The sequence below is a fragment of the Bombina bombina genome, chromosome 1 (assembly GCF_027579735.1).
Source record: "Bombina bombina isolate aBomBom1 chromosome 1, aBomBom1.pri, whole genome shotgun sequence".
In the NCBI taxonomy this organism is placed as follows: Eukaryota; Metazoa; Chordata; class Amphibia; order Anura; family Bombinatoridae; genus Bombina; species Bombina bombina.
In genome coordinates this window covers 340,919,887-340,938,627 of record NC_069499.1, presented here as the reverse complement: position 1 = coordinate 340,938,627, position 18,741 = coordinate 340,919,887, and the positions used below count along the sequence as shown (strand labels likewise).

The 18,741-nt window shown below is 42.5% G+C and overlaps 1 protein-coding gene across 1 annotated transcript in view; it reads left to right on the top strand.

The window, feature by feature from the left end:
• USP37 (ubiquitin specific peptidase 37) overlaps positions 1-18,741 on the top strand; it is a 343,747-nt gene that overhangs the window by 300,350 nt on the left and 24,656 nt on the right. Inside the window, exons 16-18 of the mRNA XM_053712385.1 lie at positions 3,856-4,002; positions 4,197-4,266; positions 4,363-4,501. Of these exons, the coding sequence (XP_053568360.1) occupies positions 3,856-4,002; positions 4,197-4,266; positions 4,363-4,501 (356 nt within the window). The remainder of the gene's footprint in view (positions 1-3,855; positions 4,003-4,196; positions 4,267-4,362; positions 4,502-18,741) is intronic.

The following is an 18,741-nucleotide window of genomic DNA, read 5'->3' as shown; positions in this document are numbered from 1 at the left end:
GATATCAGCCTTACATTGTGATTCTCCTTATTTGATTTTTCATTCGGATAAGGTAGTCCTGCGTACTAAACCTGGGTTCTTACCTAAGGTAGTTACTAACAGGAATATCAATCAAGAGATTGTTGTTCCTTCTTTATGCCCAAATCCTTCTTCAAAGAAGGAACGTCTACTGCACAACCTGGATGTAGTCCGTGCTCTAAAATTTTACTTACAGGCAACTAAGGAATTTCGACAAACGTCTTCTGTGTTTGTCATTTACTCTGGGCAGAGGAGAGGTCAAAAAGCTTCCGCTACCTCTCTTTCTTTTTGGCTTCGTAGCATAATTCGTTTAGCTTATGAGACTGCTGGACAGCAGCCTCCTGAAAGAATTACAGCTCATTCTACTAGAGCTGTGGCTTCCACTTGGGCCTTCAAGAATGAGGCCTCTGTTGAACAGATTTGCAAGGCTGCAACTTGGTCTTCGCTTCATACTTTTTCCAAATTTTACAAATTTGACACTTTTGCTTCATCGGAGGCTATTTTTGGGAGAAAGGTTCTTCAGGCAGTGGTTCCTTCTGTATAAAGAGCCTGCCTATCCCTCCCGTCATCCGTGTACTTTTGCTTTGGTATTGGTATCCCAGAAGTAATGATGACCCGTGGACTGATCACACTTAACAGAAGAAAACATAATTTATACTTACCTGATAAATTCCTTTCTTCTGTAGTGTGATCAGTCCACGGCCCGCCCTGTTTTTAAGGCAGGTAAATATTTTTTAATTTATACTCCAGTCACCACTTCACCCTTGGCTTTTCCTTTCTCGTTGGTCCTTGGTCGAATGACTGGGAGTGACGTAGAGGGGAGGAGCTATATGCAGCTCTGCTGGGTGAATCCTCTTGCACTTCCTGTTGGGGAGGAGTAATATCCCAGAAGTAATGATGACCCGTGGACTGATCACACTACAGAAGAAAGGAATTTATCAGGTAAGCATAAATTATGTTTTTTCTGACAGAGGCCAGAAAATCAAAACTTCTAAGCTCTTGTCAGGTACTTCATTCTGTTCTTCTTCCTTCCATAGCGCAGTCCATGGAAGTAATAGGTTTGATGGTTGCGGCAATGGACATAGTTCCTTTTGCACGAATTCATCTAAGACCATTGCACCTGTGCATGCTCAGACAGTGGAATGGGGATTATACAGACTTGTCTCCAACGATATAAGTAGATCAAATAACCAGAGATTCACTCCGTTGGTGGCTGACCCTGGACAACCTGTCACAGGGAATGAGCTTCCGCAGACCAGAGTAGGTCATTGTCACGACCGACGCCAGTCTGGTGGGCTGGGGCGCGGTCTGGGAACCCCTGAAAACTCAGGGTCTATGGTTTCGGGAAGACTCTCTTCTCCCGATAAACATAATGGAACTGAGAGCGATATTCAATGCTCTCAAGGCTTGGCCTCGACTAGCAAAGGCCAAATTCATAAGGTTTCAATCGGACATCATGACGACTGTTACATATATCAACCATCAGGGGGTAACAAGGAGTTCCCTGGCGATGGAGGAGCATCCGGGGGAGTGGGAACTCCATCTGGAAATCTTTGCCCAAATAACTCCATTATGGGGCATTCCAGACATGGTTCTGATGGCCTCTCGTCAGAACTTCATGGTCCCTTGTTACGGGTCCAAATCCAGGGATCCCAAGGCGACTCTATTGGATACAATAGTAGCACCTTGGATCTTCAACCTAGCTTATGTATTCCCAACGTTTCCTCTCATTCCCAGGCTGGTAGCCAGGATCAATCTGGAGAGGGCTTCGGTGACCTTGATAGTTCCTGTGTGGCCACGCAGGACTTGGTATGCAGACCTGGTGAATGTGTCTTCGGCTCCACCATGGAAGCTACCTTTGAGACAGGACCTTCTTATTCAGGGTCCATTCGAACATCCGAATCTGGTTTTCCTCCAACTGACTGCTTGGAGTTTGAACGCTTGATTTTATCAAAGCGTGGGTTTTCAGATTCTGTAATAGATACTCTTATTCAGGCTAGAAAGCCTGTAACTAGAAAAATTTACCATAATATATGGAAAAAATAGATCTGTTGGTGTGAATCTAAAGGATTCCCATGGAACAAGATAAAAATTCCTAAGATTCTTTCCTTTCTACAAGAAGGTTTGGAGAAAGGATTTTCTGCGAGTTCTCTGAAGGGACAGATCTCTGCTTTATCTGTTTTACTTCACAAAAGGCTGGCAGCTGTGCCAGACGTTTAAGCGTTTGTTCAGGCTCTGGTTAGAATCAAGCCTGTTTACAGACCTTTGACTCTTCCCTGGAGTCTTAATCTAGTTCTTTCAGTTCTTCAAGGGGTTCCGTTTGAACCCTTACATTCCGTAGATATTAAGTTATTATCTTGGAAAGTTTTGTTTTAGGTTGCAATTTCTTCCGCTAGAAGAGTTTCTGAGTTATCTGCTCTGCAGTGTTCTCCGCCCTATCTGGTCCATGCAGATAAGGTGGTTTTACGTACTGAGCCTGGTTTTCTTCCGAAGGTTGTTTCCAACAAGAATATTAACCAGGAGATAGTTGTACCTTCTTTGTGTCCGAATCCAGTTTCATAGAAGGAACGTTTGTTACACAATTTGGATGTTGTCCGTGCTCTAAAATTCTATTTAGATGCTACAAAGGATTTCAGACAAACATCTTCCTTGTTTGTTGTTTATTCTGGTAAAAGGAGAGGTCAAAAAGCAACTTCTACCTCTCTATCTTTTTGGCTTAAAAGCATCATCAGATTGGCTTATGAGACTGCCGGACGGCAGCCTCCTGAAAGAATCACAGCTCATTCCACTAGGGCTGTGGCTTCCACATGGGCCTTTAAGAACGAGGCTTCTGTTGATCAGATATGTAAGGCAGCGACTTGGTCTTCACTGCACACTTTTACCAACTTTTACAAATTTGATACTTTTGCTTCTTCTGAGGCTATTTTTGGGAGAAAGGTTTTGCAAACCGTGGTGCCTTCCATCTAGGTGACCTGATTTGCTCCCTCCCATCATCCGTGTCCTAAAGCTTTGGTATTGGTTCCCACAAGTAAGGATGACGCCGTGGACCGGACACACCTATGTTGGAGAAAACAGAATTTATGTTTACCTGATAAATTACTTTCTCCAACGGTGTGTCCGGTCCACGGCCCGCCCTGGTTTTTTAATCAGGTCTGATAATTTATTTTCTTTAACTACAGTCACCACGGTATCATATGATTTCTCCTATGCAAATATTCCTCCTTTACGTCGGTCGAATGACTGGGGAAGGCGGAGCCTAGGAGGGATCATGTGACCAGCTTTGCTGGGCTCTTTGCCATTTCCTGTTGGGGAAGAGAATATCCCACAAGTAAGGATGACGCCGTGGACCGGACACACCGTTGGAGAAAGTAATTTATCAGGTAAACATAAATTCTGTTTTTATCATCAAATTTGCTTTGTTCCCTTGGTGGTATTTTTGAAAAGCTAAACCCAGCTAGGCTCAAACTGATTTCTAAACGGTTGAAAACCGCCTCCTAGCTCAGAGCATTTTGAAAGTTTTTCACAGTTAGACTGTGCTAGTTCACATGTGTCATATTAGATAACATTGTGCTCACTCCTGTGAAGTTATTTAGGAGTCTTCACTGATTGACTACACTGCATGTCTGTCAAAGGCACTTAGATAAGGAGGCTGTCTGCAAAGGCTTAGATACAAGGTAATCACAGAGGTAAAAAGCATATTAATATAACTATGTTGGTTATGCAACAACGGGGAATTGGTAATGAAGGGATTATCTATCTTTTTAAATAAGAAAATTTTTGGTGTAGACTGTCCCTTTAATTATAAAATGTAATGTCAACAGTTCTACAATGTGAAAGTCCGTTTTTTTGTTTGTTTTTTTTCATGAAGAATTTAACAATACATTTTGTGATGGAATGGGATCTGATGAAGATTCTGGGAATGAGGATACCTTTGATATGGAGTATACAGAGGAAGAAGCTGAAGCGTTAAAGAAAAATACTGAGGTAGTTGGCAAACTTAAAAGCACCTCTGTTTTGAAATTGAGTGCATAGCTGCTTTTCTAACACACATTCCACAATTTTATGATTATAGTTTATCAAACTGGAGGCAAATAATCCGTATAATTATATTGTATTGAAAACAAGATGTTTGAAATTGTGTATGGTAATTTCTAAGCTTATTTTTTCCTTTTCTTCAGACTGGCAACCTTCCCCATTCTTATCGCCTTATCAGTGTTGTGAGCCATATTGGAAGCTCTTCTTCTTCAGGTATATTTTGTACAAGTGTCTTATTAGCATTTGAATTAACCTGTCAATATTGCATTTTCTGACTTCTATTATAAAAAAGTTTTTTTTTGTTTTTAGGTCATTATATTAGTGATGTTTATGATGTCAAAAAACAAGCCTGGTTTACATACAATGACCTTTCAGTGTCTAGGACACAGGAGACCACAGTGCAGACTGATAGAGACAAAAGTGGCTATATTTTCTTTTATATGCACAAGTAAGTTATTTCCAACCTCCATAACTCAATTTTTATAAGAATGAACATTTCATTGTTTTCTTTAATATGGTGTGCTCATCCTGAAAACTCAATGTTTAAATGAAACCGTAACAGCAACAAAATGTATTTCTTTCTAATGACACGGTGAGTCCACGGATCATCTCTAATTAATATTGAGAATATCACTCCTGGCAAGCAGGAGGAGGCAAAAAGCACCACAGCAAAGCTGTTAATTATCACCTCCCTTCCCTCAAACCCCAGTCATTCTCTTTGCCTACGTTAAAAGCAAGGAGGTGGTAAAGTTTAAAGTTTAGGTGTGTGAAAGAAGATTTATTTTTTAAGACACGATGAGTCCACGGATCATCTTATTTACTAATGGGATATTCACATCCTGGTCAGCAGGAGGAGGCAAAGAGCACCACAGCAGAGCTGTTAAATAGCTCCTCCCCCTCCCTCCCACTCCAGTCATTCTCTTTGCCTACGTTAGTGATAGGAAGAGGAAAGTAAGGTGTTAGTATAGATTCTTCAATCAAGAGTTTATTATTTTTAAATTAGTGCAAGATTGTACTGCTTTGTTCTAGGGTATAGCTGTAGTCGATATCAGTCTCTTCAGTAGAGCATTGGTGGCTTTAGAGCAATGGGAACTTGTGGGACATAATTCTCACTGCGCCTCCCATAAATTGTTTGCTGCCCTGTCTCTGAAAGTCTGAGGGGATATACTCGGTCCTTTCTTTTCTACACAGGCCCATGTGAGGGAGAGGACCTCGCAAGCCGGGTGTACTGCCCTGCTGTCGGGCAGCAATTTAAGGTAAGTGCTGACTTTCTTATATTCTGGGGAAGGATTTCTCTCAGACTAAGTGGGCACTTTATTTGCTAAGGAGGGAATGAAAGGGGGCTGTTTAAGATTAAACTCCTTTATTCTCTGGGACACTTTATCTCTCCTACTGGAGAGGACGTGACAGCATTGCAGGCACTGGGGCTCAGGAAACTTTAATTTGGTGACGGTTCTCTGAGGACTTAAGTCTCTAATCTGAAGAGATTCAGTGTGAGGTGTTTGTGTTCATTTTGGGCTAAACCGCTGTCAAATAGCAAGCGGTAGACCCAATCTGTCTTCAGGTTTTTTTCTCAGTGGGTTACTTATCTCCCGGTGGCGTTTCTGTACTATAACAATGGCGACCGGGAGATTATTTGGTTCACCGCCCACAATGGGCGGAGTTTGTGTGGCGCCAATTTGGCCCGCGCACTTCCTACTCAAGAGTCGCTGGTTAATAAAACTGAGAAAGTGACGTAAGTGTAGAACCGGATGGCGCTTCAGCTAGACACCGGTTATTTACAATTAAAACAGTAACGTCCAGGGCTAGACTCCCAGTCTTTAATGTCTACGCAGAGGTCGGACAGCGTTCAGCTGACTTCTGGTCGTGTTTTCTAAACACTGGTTACTTTCAAATAAGACAGTAGCGTCAAGTGCTGGACTTTCAGTCTTTAATGTCTACACAGAGGTCAGACAGCTTTTCAGCTGAGTTCTGGACCTTTTTTAGGCTCAATTTATGTGTTGTTTTTAAAATAAATACATTTGGTAGCAGGGCTCCTCAGCAAGATCAGGCTGAGGGGTAAATGTAATCTGCAGTAGTTACGTACTATGATAGATTCTTTCCGCACTCAAAAATAAAAAGTTACACGTTACAATTAAAAAAGACAGTAAAAAAAATTATGTATAAAAAATGTAACCCATTTTCTCCAACATAGGTGTGTCCGGTCCACGGCGTCATCCTTACTTGTGGGATATTCTCTTCCCCAACAGGAAATGGCAAAGAGCCCAGCAAAGCTGGTCACATGATCCCTCCTAGGCTCCGCCTTCCCCAGTCATTCTCTTTGCCGTTGTACAGGCAACATCTCCACGGAGATGGCTTAGAGTTTTTTGGTGTTTAACTGTAGTTTTTATTATTCAATCAAGAGTTTGTTATTTTAAAATAGTGCTGGTATGTACTATTTACTCTGAAACAGAAAAGAGATGAAGATTTCTGTTTGTAAGAGGAAAATGATTTTAGCAACCGTTACTAAAATCGATGGCTGTTTCCACACAGGACTGTTGAGAGGAATTAACTTCAGTTGGGGGAAACAGGGAGCAGACTTTTGCTGCTTGAGGTATGACACATTTCTAACAAGACGATGTAATGCTGGAAGCTGTCATTTTCCCTATGGGATCCGGTAAGCCATTTTTATTACATAAAGAGAAAAAAGGGCTTCACAAGGGCTTTTAAGACTGTAGACATTTTCTGGGCTAAAACGATTTATATATAAGCATATTTTATACTCCATAGCCTTGAGGAATTATTTTAATCTTGGGAACTATGTAAAATAACCGGCAGGCACTGTATTGGACACCTTATTCTCTAGGGGATTTCCCTAATCATAGGCAGAGTCTCATTTTCGCGCCTCTATTGCGCACTTGTTTTTGGGAAGCATGACATGCAGATGCATGTGTGAGGAGCTCTGATACATAGAAAATACTTTCTGAAGGCGTCATTTGGTATCGTATTCCCCTTTGGGCTTGGTTGGGTCTCAGCAAAGCAGATACCAGGGACTGTAAAGGGGTTAAATATAAAAACGGCTCCGGTTCCGTTATTTTAAGGGTTAAAGCTTCCAAATTTGGTGTGCAATACTTTTAAGGCTTTAAGACACTGTGGTGAAATTTTGGTGAAATTTGAACAATTCCTTCATACTTTTTCACATATGCAGTAATAAAGTGTGTTCAGTTTAAAATTTAAAGTGACAGTAACGGTTTTATTTTAAAACGTTTTTTGTACTTTATCAAGTTTATGCCTGTTTAACATGTCTGAACTACCAGATAGACTGTGTTCTGTATGTGGAGAAGCCAAGGTTCCTTCTCATTTAAATAGATGTGATTTATGTGACACAAAATTTAGAGAAAATGATGCCCAAGATGATTCCTCAAGTGAGGGGAGTAAGCATGGTACTGCATCATCCCCTCCTTCGTCTACACCAGTCTTGCCCACACAGGAGGCCCCTAGTACATCTAGTGCGCCAATACTCCTTACTATGCAACAATTAACGGCTGTAATGGATAATTCTATCAAAAACATTTTAGCCAAAATGCCCACTTATCAGCGAAAGCGCGACTGCTCTGTTTTAGAAAATACTGAAGAGCATGAGGACGCTGATGATATTGGTTCTGAAGTGCCCCTACACCAGTCTGAGGGGGCCAGGGAGGTTTTGTCTGAGGGAGAAATTTCTGATTCAGGGAAAATTTCTCAACAAGCTGAACCTGATGTGAGTACATTTAAATTTAAATTGGAACATCTCCGCGCTCTGCTTAAGGAGGTGTTATCTACTCTGGATGATTGTGAGAATTTGGTCATTCCAGAGAAATTATGTAAAATGGACAAGTTCCTAGAGGTCCCGGGGCCCCCCGAAGCTTTTCCTATACCCAAACGGGTGGCGGACATTGTAAATAAAGAATGGGAAAGGCCCGGTATACCTTTCGTCCCTCCCCCCATATTTAAGAAATTGTTTCCTATGGTCGACCCCAGAAAGGACTTATGGCAGACAGTCCCCAAGGTCGAGGGGGCGGTTTCTACTCTAAACAAACGCACCACTATACCCATAGAAGATAGTTGTGCTTTCAAAGATCCTATGGATAAAAAATTAGAGGGTTTGCTTAAAAAGATGTTTGTTCAGCAAGGTTACCTTCTACAACCAATTTCATGCATTGTTCCTGTCACTACAGCAGCGTGTTTCTGGTTCGATGAACTAGAAAAGGCGCTCAATAATAATTCTTCTTCTTATGAGGAGATTATGGACAGAATTCATGCTCTCAAATTGGCTAATTCTTTCACCCTAGACGCCACTTTGCAATTGGCTAGGTTAGCGGCGAAAAATTCTGGTTTTGCTATTGTGGCGCGCAGAGCGCTTTGGCTAAAATCTTGGTCAGCGGATGCGTCTTCCAAGAACAAATTGCTTAACATTCCTTTCAAGGGGAAAACGCTGTTTGGCCCTGACTTGAAAGAGATTATTTCCGATATCACTGGGGGCAAGGGCCACGCCCTTCCTCAGGATAGGTCTTTCAAGGCCAAAAATAAACCTAATTTTCGTCCCTTTCGCAGAAACGGACCAGCCACAAGTGCTACGTCCTCTAAGCAAGAGGGTAATACTTCTCAAGCCAAGCCAGCCTGGAGGCCAATGCAAGGCTGGAACAAAGGTAAGCAGGCCAAGAAACCTGCCACTGCTACCAAGACAGCATGAGATGTTGGCCCCCGATCCGGGACCGGATCTGGTGGGGGGCAGACTCTCTCTCTTCGCTCAGGCTTGGGCAAGAGATGTTCTGGATCCTTGGGCGCTAGAAATAGTCTCCCAAGGTTATCTTCTGGAATTCAAGGGGCTTCCCCCAAGGGGGAGGTTCCACAGGTCTCAATTGTCTTCAGACCACATAAAAAGACAGGCATTCTTACATTGTGTAGAAGACCTGTTAAAAATGGGAGTGATTCATCCTGTTCCATTAGGAGAACTAGGGATGGGGTTCTACTCCAATCTGTTCGTTGTTCCCAAAAAAGAGGGAACATTCAGACCAGTCTTAGATCTCAAGATCCTAAACAAGTTTCTCAAGGTTCCATCGTTCAAAATGGAAACCATTCGAACAATTCTTCCTTCCATCCAGGAAGGCCAATTCATGACCACGGTGGATTTAAAGGATGCGTATCTACATATTCCTATCCACAAGGAACATCATCGGTTCCTATGGTTCGCATTTCTGGACAAGCATTACCAGTTTGTGGCACTCCCGTTCGGATTAGCCACTGCTCCAAGAATTTTCACAAAGGTACTAGGGTCCCTTCTAGCGGTGCTAAGACCAAGGGGCATTGCAGTAGTACCTTACTTGGACGACATACTGATTCAAGCGTCGTCCCTTCCACAAGCAAAGGCTCACACGGACATTGTCCTGGCCTTTCTCAGATCTCACGGGTGGAAAGTGAACGTAGAAAAAAGTTCTCTATCTCCGTCAACAAGGGTTCCCTTCTTGGGAACAATAATAGACTCCTTAGAAATGAGGATTTTTCTGACAGAGGCCAGAAAATCAAAACTTCTAAACTCTTGTCAAATACTTCATTCTGTTCCTCTTCCTTCCATAGCGCAGTGCATGGAAGTAATAGGTTTGATGGTAGCGGCAATGGACATAGTTCCTTTTGCGCGAATTCATCTAAGACCATTACAACTGTGCATGCTCAGTCAGTGGAATGGGGACTATACAGACTTGTCTCCGACGATACAAGTAGATCAGAGGACCAGAGATTCACTCAGTTGGTGGCTGTCCCTGGACAACCTGTCACAGGGGATGAGCTTCCGCAGACCAGAGTGGGTCATTGTCACGACCGACGCCAGTCTGGTGGGCTGGGGCGCGGTCTGGGGACCCCTGAAAGCGCAGGGTCTTTGGTCTCGGGAAGAATCTATTCTCCCTATAAATATTCTGGAACTGAGAGCGATATTCAATGCTCTCAATGCTTGGCCTCAGCTAGCAAAGACCAAGTTCATACGGTTTCAATCAGACAACATGACGACTGTTGCGTACATCAACCATCAGGGGGGAACAAGGAGTTCCCTGGCGATGGAAGAAGTGACCAAAATCATTCAATGGGCGGAGACTCACTCCTGCCACTTGTCTGCAATCCACATTCCAGGAGTGGAAAACTGGGAAGCGGATTTTCTGAGTCGTCAGACATTTCATCCGGGGGAGTGGGAACTCCATCCGGAAATCTTTGCCCAAATCACTCAATTGTGGGGCTTTCCAGACATGGATCTGATGGCCTCTCGTCAGAACTTCAAGGTTCCTTGCTACGGGTCCAGATCCAGGGATCCCAAGGCGACTCTAGTAGATGCACTAGTAGCACCTTGGACCTTCAAACTAGCTTATGTATTCCCGCCGTTTCCTCTCATCCCCAGGCTGGTAGCCAGGATCAATCAGGAGAGGGCATCGGTGATCTTGATAGCTCCTGCGTGGCCACGCAGGACTTGGTATGCAGACCTGGTGAATATGTCATCGGCTCCACCATGGAAGCTACCTTTGAGACGAGACCTTCTTGTTCAAGGTCCGTTCGAACATCCGAATCTGGTCTCACTCCAACTGACTGCTTGGAGATTGAACGCTTGATCTTATCAAAGCGAGGGTTCTCAGATTCTGTCATTGATACTCTTGTTCAGGCCAGAAAGCCTGTAACTAGAAAAATCTACCACAAAATATGGAAAAAATATATCTGTTGGTGTGAATCTAAAGGATTCCCTTGGGACAAGATAAAAATTTCTAAGATTCTATCCTTTCTTCAAGAAGGTTTGGAGAAAGGATTATCTGCAAGTTCTTTGAAAGGACAGATTTCTGCCTTGTCTGTGTTACTTCACAAAAAGCTGGCAGCTGTGCCAGATGTTCAAGCCTTTGTTCAGGCTCTGGTTAGAATCAAGCCTGTTTACAAACCTTTGACTCCTCCTTGGAGTCTCAATTTAGTTCTTTCAGTTCTTCAGGGGGTTCCGTTTGAACCCTTACATTCCGTTGATATCAAGTTATTATCTTGGAAAGTTTTGTTTTTGGTTGCAATTTCTTCTGCTAGAAGAGTTTCAGAATTATCTGCTCTGCAGTGTTCTCCTCCTTATCTGGTGTTCCATGCAGATAAGGTGGTTCTGCGTACTAAACCTGGTTTTCTTCCGAAAGTTGTTTCTAACAAAAACATTAACCAGGAGATAGTCGTGCCTTCTTTGTGTCCGAATCCACTTTCAAAGAAGGAACGTTTGTTGCACAATTTGGATGTAGTTCGTGCTCTAAAATTCTATTTAGATGCTACAAAGGATTTTAGACAAACATCTTCCTTGTTTGTTGTTTATTCTGGTAAAAGGAGAGGTCAAAAAGCAACTTCTACCTCTCTCTCTCTTTTTGGATTAAAAGCATCATCAGATTGGCTTACGAGACTGCCGGACGGCAGCCTCCTGAAAGAATTACAGCTCATTCCACTAGGGCTGTGGCTTCCACATGGGCCTTCAAGAACGAGGCTTCTGTTGATCAGATATGTAAGGCAGCGACTTGGTCTTCACTGCACACTTTTACTAAATTTTACAAATTTGATACTTTTGCTTCTTCTGAGGCTATTTTTGGGAGAAAGGTTTTGCAAGCCGTGGTGCCTTCCATCTAGGTGACCTGATTTGCTCCCTCCCTTCATCCGTGTCCTAAAGCTTTGGTATTGGTTCCCACAAGTAAGGATGACGCCGTGGACCGGACACACCTATGTTGGAGAAAACAGAATTTATGTTTACCTGATAAATTACTTTCTCCAACGGTGTGTCCGGTCCACGGCCCGCCCTGGTTTTTTAATCAGGTCTGATAATTTATTTTCTTTAACTACAGTCACCACGGTATCATATGATTTCTCCTATGCAAATATTCCTCCTTTACGTCGGTCGAATGACTGGGGAAGGCGGAGCCTAGGAGGGATCATGTGACCAGCTTTGCTGGGCTCTTTGCCATTTCCTGTTGGGGAAGAGAATATCCCACAAGTAAGGATGACGCCGTGGACCGGACACACCGTTGGAGAAAGTAATTTATCAGGTAAACATAAATTCTGTTTTCTTTGTCTAAATCATCTTTTGTGACTCAGGATGGACCTAGAGGCCCTGCTAGGGGTCCCTTGGTTTTCTGATTTGATGCAAATGTGTCATAAAAGTAGATTTTTATGAAACTACTCCTTCCCAGATTATTTAGGAGTCTATTGACAATGGTAATGGTTGACACAAATGTTTTCTATTATGTCCCAAAACTTTACAGCCCACACGCAGTGCCCTGTGCTTCCTCTCACGCTCCACCTGGCGTTTACTTTTTTTTCGTGCGTTGTCTGGTTTTTCCATACTGCAGGAAAAGTACAAGAGGACAGATATTCAGTCAATGAATAATGTGACTAATTCAGTAGTATCTATACTTCGGTGGTATCTGAGGGAGAATTCTCTGACTCAGATGGGGTAATTCCTTTATCCGATCCTGAGATTGCTTCCTTCAGTTTTAGCTTGGATACCTTCATTTGTGACTTGGAGGTTTTAGCTTCCCTGGACGGCTACGACACTACCGGCGTAGTCTAGCTTCTAAAAGCTCAGGGCCTGTTGGTTCGGCAGGAGTCTTTTCTCCCCATAAACATCTTGGAGTTAAGAGCAATATTCAATGCCTTGTTAGCTTGGCCTCAATTATCCTTAGTCCAGTTTTTCAGATTCCAGTCAGACCACATCCCTTCAGTGGCTTACATCAACTACCAGGGAGGAACTCGGAGTTTCTTGGCTATGAAGGAGGTGACTCGCATTCTGCAGTGGGCGGAAGCTCGCAATTGTTTCCTATCTGCCATCCACATTCTAGAAATGGACAACTGGGAGGCAGATTTACTGAGCAGACAGACTTTTCATCCCGGGGAGTGGGCTCTCCATCCAGAAGTGTTCTCAAAGATAACCCTCAGGGGGGGGGGGTTCCAGAGTTGGATCTGATGGCGTCTCGTCAAAACGCCAAGCTTCCAAAGTACGGTTCAAGGTCAAGAGATCCTCAGGCCGCTCTGATAGATGCTCTAACGGTTCCTTGGATCTTCTCTTTCGCATACCTGTTTCCTCCGTTTGCTCTCCTTCCATGAGTCATTGCTCGTATCAAACAGGAGAGAGCATCTGTAATTCTAATAGCTCCTGCATGGCCTCGCAGAATCTGGTTCAGAGATCTGGTGTAGCTGTCTTCTCTTCCACCTTGGAGGTTACCTCTGAGGAAGGACCTTCTACTTCAAGGTCCATTCCTCCATCCAAACCTGGATTCTCTGAAGCTGACTGCTTGGACACCTAGTTCTGTCTAGACGTGGTTTTTCTGAAGCGGTCATTGATACTATGCTTTAGGCTCGTAAAGCTGTTACTCGCAAGGTTTACCATAAGGCATGGCGTAAATACCTTTTTTGGTGCGAGTCTAAGGGTTTCTCCTGTACCTGGGTGAGGATTCCCCCGAATTTCATCTTTTCTTCAGGATGGCCAGGAGAAAGGTTTGTCAGTCAGTATTATTTTGCTCAGACGTTCAAGCCCTGGTCAGAATCAAGCCTGTATTTAAATCTGTTGCTCCTCCTTGGAGCCTTAATCTTGTTCTTAAAGTTTTGCAGCTGGCTCTGTTTGAGCCGATGCATGTTGTTGATATAAAATTATCTTAGGTTTTGTGCTTGCTATTTCTTCCGCTCGCAGAGTTTCTGAGCTTTCAGCTCTGCAGTGTGATTCCCCGTACCTTATATTTCATGCAAATAAGTCGGTCCATCGTACAAAATTGGGTTTTCTCCCTAAGGTGGTGTCAGATCCAAGTATTAATCAGGAAATTGTTGTTCCTTCTGTTTGTCCTAATTCTTTTTCTTATAAGGAACGTCTTTTGCATAACTTGGATGTTGTGCATGCTCTAAAATTTTACCTACAAGCTACTAAAGATTTTCGGCAATCTTCTGCCCTGTTTGTTGTTTTCTCTGGAAAGCGTAAGGGTCAGAAGGCCACTTCTACCCTTTCCCTCTGGTTAAGAAGATTAGTTTTGCTTATGAGTCAGCTGGACAGCACTAGAATTACAGCTCATTCCACTAGAGCTGTCTCCTCATCTTGGGCTTTCAAAAATTAAGCTTCTGTGTAACAGATTTGCAAGGCGGCAACGTGGTCCTCTTTGCATACTTTTTCCAAATTCTACAAATTTGATACTTTTGCCTCTTTTAGGAGAAAGGTCCTTCAAGCAGTGGTGCCTTCCGTTTAGGTTGCCTGTCTTGTCCCTCCCTTATCTGTGTACTCTAGCTTGGGTATTGATTCCCAATAATAATTAGATGTTCCATGGACTCATCGTGTCATTAGAAAGAAAACACAATTTATGCTTACCTTATAAATTTATTTCTCGAAGCGGTGGTGTCTTCTGTTTAGGTCTTCTTGCCTTGTTCTCCCTCCCTGTTCATTCTGTGTCCTCTAGCTTGGGTATTGTTTCCCACTAGTAATTGGAGTGACGTTGTGGACTCTCCATGCCATAGGAAAGAAAACAAAATATATGCTTACCGGATTAATTTCTTTCTTTCCGGGCATTAAGAGTCCACGACCCCCCCCTTTTTAAATTATAATTCGGCAGTTTGTTTTTTTAGTAAACCTCAGGCACCTCTATACCCTTGTGTTTCTTCTTTTTTCCATTTTCCTTCGGCTGAATGACCAGGGATTATGGGTAAGGGAAGTTACACTTAACAGCTTTGCTGGGTGCTCTTTGTCTCCTCCTGCTGGCCAGGAGTTGATTTCCACTAGTAATTGGAATGACATTGTGGAAGAAAGAAATTTTTCAGGTAAGCATACGTTTTGTTTTCATGGTGTATTAACCATGATTATTCCTGGCATTCTTTTAGAATTCCTTGTATTCTTTTAGAATTCCTGGGATTCTTCAGTTTTTGCAGACTGGTTTAGATAAAGGTTTATCTGCCAGTTTTTTGAAAGGACAAATCTCTGCTCTTGAGCCTATGTATAAATTAGACATTAAACTACTTTCATGGAAAGTTTTTTTTTTTTTTTTTTTTTGCCATCTCTTCTGCTAGAAGAGTTTCTGATTTGCCTGCTCTCTCTTGTGAGTCTTTTTATCTGATATTCCATCAAGATAAAGCTGTTTTGTGGACTACGTTTACATTTTTCCCTAAAATTGTTTTCATGTAATTAGCAAGAGTCCATGAGCTAGTGACGTATGGGATATACATTCCTACCAGGAGGGGCAAAGTTTCCCAAACCTCAAAATGCCTATAAATACACCCCTCACCACACCCACAATTCAGTTTTACAAACTTTGCCTCCCATGGAGGTGGTGAAGTAAGTTTGTGCTAGATTCTACGTTGATATGCACTTCGCAGCAGGCTGAAGCCCGGTTTTCCTCTCAGAGTGCAGTGAATGTCAGAGGGATGTGAAGAGAGTATTGCCTACTTGAATACAATGGTCTTCCTCTAGGGGATCTATTTCATAGGTTCTCTGTTATCGGTCGTAGAGATTTCTTCTCCTACCTCCCTTTTCTCTTGTAAGGTGTATCCAGTCCACGGATCATCCATTACTTGTGGGATATTCTCCTTCCCAACAGGAAACTGCAAGAGGATCACCCACAGCAGAGCTGTCTATATAGCTCCTCCCCTAACTGCCACCTCCAGTCATTCTCTTGCAGCTCTCTACAAGCATGGAAGCAGTTAGAGAGATGTGGTGTAATTTAGTTGTTTTTCTTCAATTCAAAAGTTTGTTATTTTTAAATGGTACCGGAGTTGTACTATTTTGGTCTCAGGCAGAAAATAGAAGAAGAGTCTGCCTGTGGTCTCTGATGATCTTAGCAGGTTGTAACTAAGATCCATTGCTGTTCTCACACATAACTGAAGAGAGAGGTAACTTCAGCTTGGGGAATGGCGTGCAGGGTATCCTGCTGTGAGGTATGTGCAGTCTAAATTTTTCTAGAGAAATGTATATGCTAGAAAATGCTGTTGATACCGGATTTATTTAAGGTAAGCCTGATTACAGTATCATGCTTACTATTAGAGGTAACACTCTTATTATTTTTTCAAATTACTGAAATATAAGACGTTTGCTTAAACGTTTTTTATATGCTGTTTGGTGATAAAACTTTATTGGGGCCCAGTTTTTCCACATGGCTGGCTAAAATTTGCCTAGGGATAGTTTTGTTAGGCCTCTCACTGTGTAGACAGGAGTGGGAGGGGCCTAATTTTGCGCCTAAATGCGCATTAGCTTTTGCAGACTGAGACATCCAGTTTCCTTGAAAGAGTTCCCTGAATGCTTAGGACCTCTCTGAAGGGTTTTGGTGCTTTCTAAAGTCGTTTGTATGGCAAGGTAGGGCCACAGCAGAGCTGTGGCAGTTTGTTGTGACTGTTAAAAAACGTCTATTTGGGGGGTTTTTTATCCGTTTTTGAAACTAAGGGTTTAATCATCCATTTGCAAGTGGGTGCGATGCTCTGTTAGCCTATTTTACACACTGTAAACATTTTGTTTGATTTACTGCTTTTCTCTTGTTAAGTGTATCCAGTCCACTGATCATCCATTACTTGTGGGATATTCTCCTTCCCAACAGGAAGTTGCAAGAGGATCACCCACAGCAGAGCTGCTATATAGCTCCTCCCCTAACTGTAATACCCAGTCATTCTCTTGCAAGCCTCAACCAAGATGGAGGTTGTAAGAGGAGTGTGGTGTTTTATACTTAGTTTATTCTTCAATCAAAAGTTTGTTATTTTTAAATGGTGCCGGAGTGTACTGTTTATCTCAGGCAGTATTTAGAAGAAGAATCTGCCTGCGTTTTCTATGATCTTAGCAGAAGTAACTAAGATCCATGGCTGTTCTCACATATTCTGAGGAGTGAGGTAACTTCAGAGAGGGAATGGCGTGCAGGTTTTCCTGCAATAAGGTATGTGCAGTTAATATTTTTCTAGGCATGGAATTTGCTAGAAAATGCTGCTGATACCGAACTAATGTAAGTAAAGCCTTAAATGCAGTGATAGCGACTGGTATCAGGCTTATTAATAGATACATACTCTTATAAAAATGTAATATAAAACGTTTGCTGGCATGTTTAATCGTTTTTATATGTATTTGGTGATAAAACTAATTGGGGCCTAGTTTTTTTCCACATGGCTGGCTTGAATTTTGCCTAGTAACAGTTTCCTTAGGCTTTCCACTGTTGCAATATGAGTGGGAAGGGCCTATTTTAGTGCTTTTCTGTGCAGCTAAAATTACTGACAGAGACATCCAGATTCTTCCTGCATGATCCAGGACATCTCTGGAGGGCTCAAAAGGCTTCAAAGTCGTTTTTGAGGGAGGTAAAAAGCCACAGTAGAGCTGTGGCAGTTGTTGTGACTGTTTGAAAAGAAAAAAAAAAAAAAACGTTTTTGTCTTTTATTATTCAGTTTTGGGTATTAAGGAGTTAATCATCCATTTGCAAGTGGGTGCAATGCTCTGCTAACTTGTTACATAAACTGTAAAAATTTTGTTAGTGTAACTGCCTTTTTTCACTGTTATTTCAAATTTGTGTTTCTTAAAGGTGCAGTAACGTTTTTTTTATATTGCTTGTAAATTTGTTTAAAGTGTTTTCCAAGCTTGCTAGTCTCATTGCTAGTCTGTTTAAACATGTCTGACACAGAGGAAACTACTTGTTCATTATGTTTGAAAGCCATGGTGGATCCCCATAGGAGAATGTGTACTAAATGTATTGATTTCACCTTAAACAGTAAAGATCAGTCTTTAACTATAAAACTAACTCTCCCCACGTGTCAGACCCTTCGCCTCCCGCTCAGGGGATGCACGCTAATATGGCGCCAATTACATCAGGGATGCCCATAGCGATTACCTTGCAGGACATGGCTGCAATCATGAATAATACCCTGTCAGAGGTATTATCTAGGTTGCCTGAATTAAGAGGCAAGCGCGATTGCTCTGGGTTAGGAGAAATACAGAGCGCGCAGATGCTGTAAGGGCCATGTCTGATACTGCGTCACAATATGCAGATCATGAGGACGGAGAGCTTCAGTCTGTGGGTGACATCTCTGATTCGGGGAAACCTGATTCAGAGATTTCTAATTTTAAATTTAAGCTTGAGAACCTCCGTGTGTTGCTTGGGGAGGTATTAGCTGCTCTGAATGACTGTAACACAGTTGCAGTACCAGAGAAATTGTGTAGGCTGGATAAATACTATGCGGTACCGGTGTGTACTGATGTTTTTCCTATACCTAAAAGACTTACAGAAATTATTAGCAAGGAGTGGGATAGACCGGGTGTGCCTTTTCCCCACCTAAGCAGTTTCTACTTTAGCAAAGCGTACTACTATCCCGGTTGAGGGACAGTTGTGCTTTTTCAGATCCAATGGATAAAAAATTGGAGGGTTACCTTAAGAAAATGTTTATTCAACAAGGTTTTATTTTACAGCCCCTTGCATGCATTGCGCCTGTCACGGCCGCGGCGGCATTCTGGTTTGAGGCCATCCATACAGCTCCATTGACTGAAATTATTGACAAGCTTAGAACACTTAAGCTAGCTAACTCATTTGTTTCTGATGCCATTGTTCATTTAACTAAACTAACGGCTAAGAATTCCGGATTCGCCGACGTGACTTCGAAGTCTAAATTACTCAACATTCCTTTCAAGGGGCAGACCTTATTCGGGCCTGGTTTGAAGGAAATTATTGCTGACATTACTGGAGGTAAGGG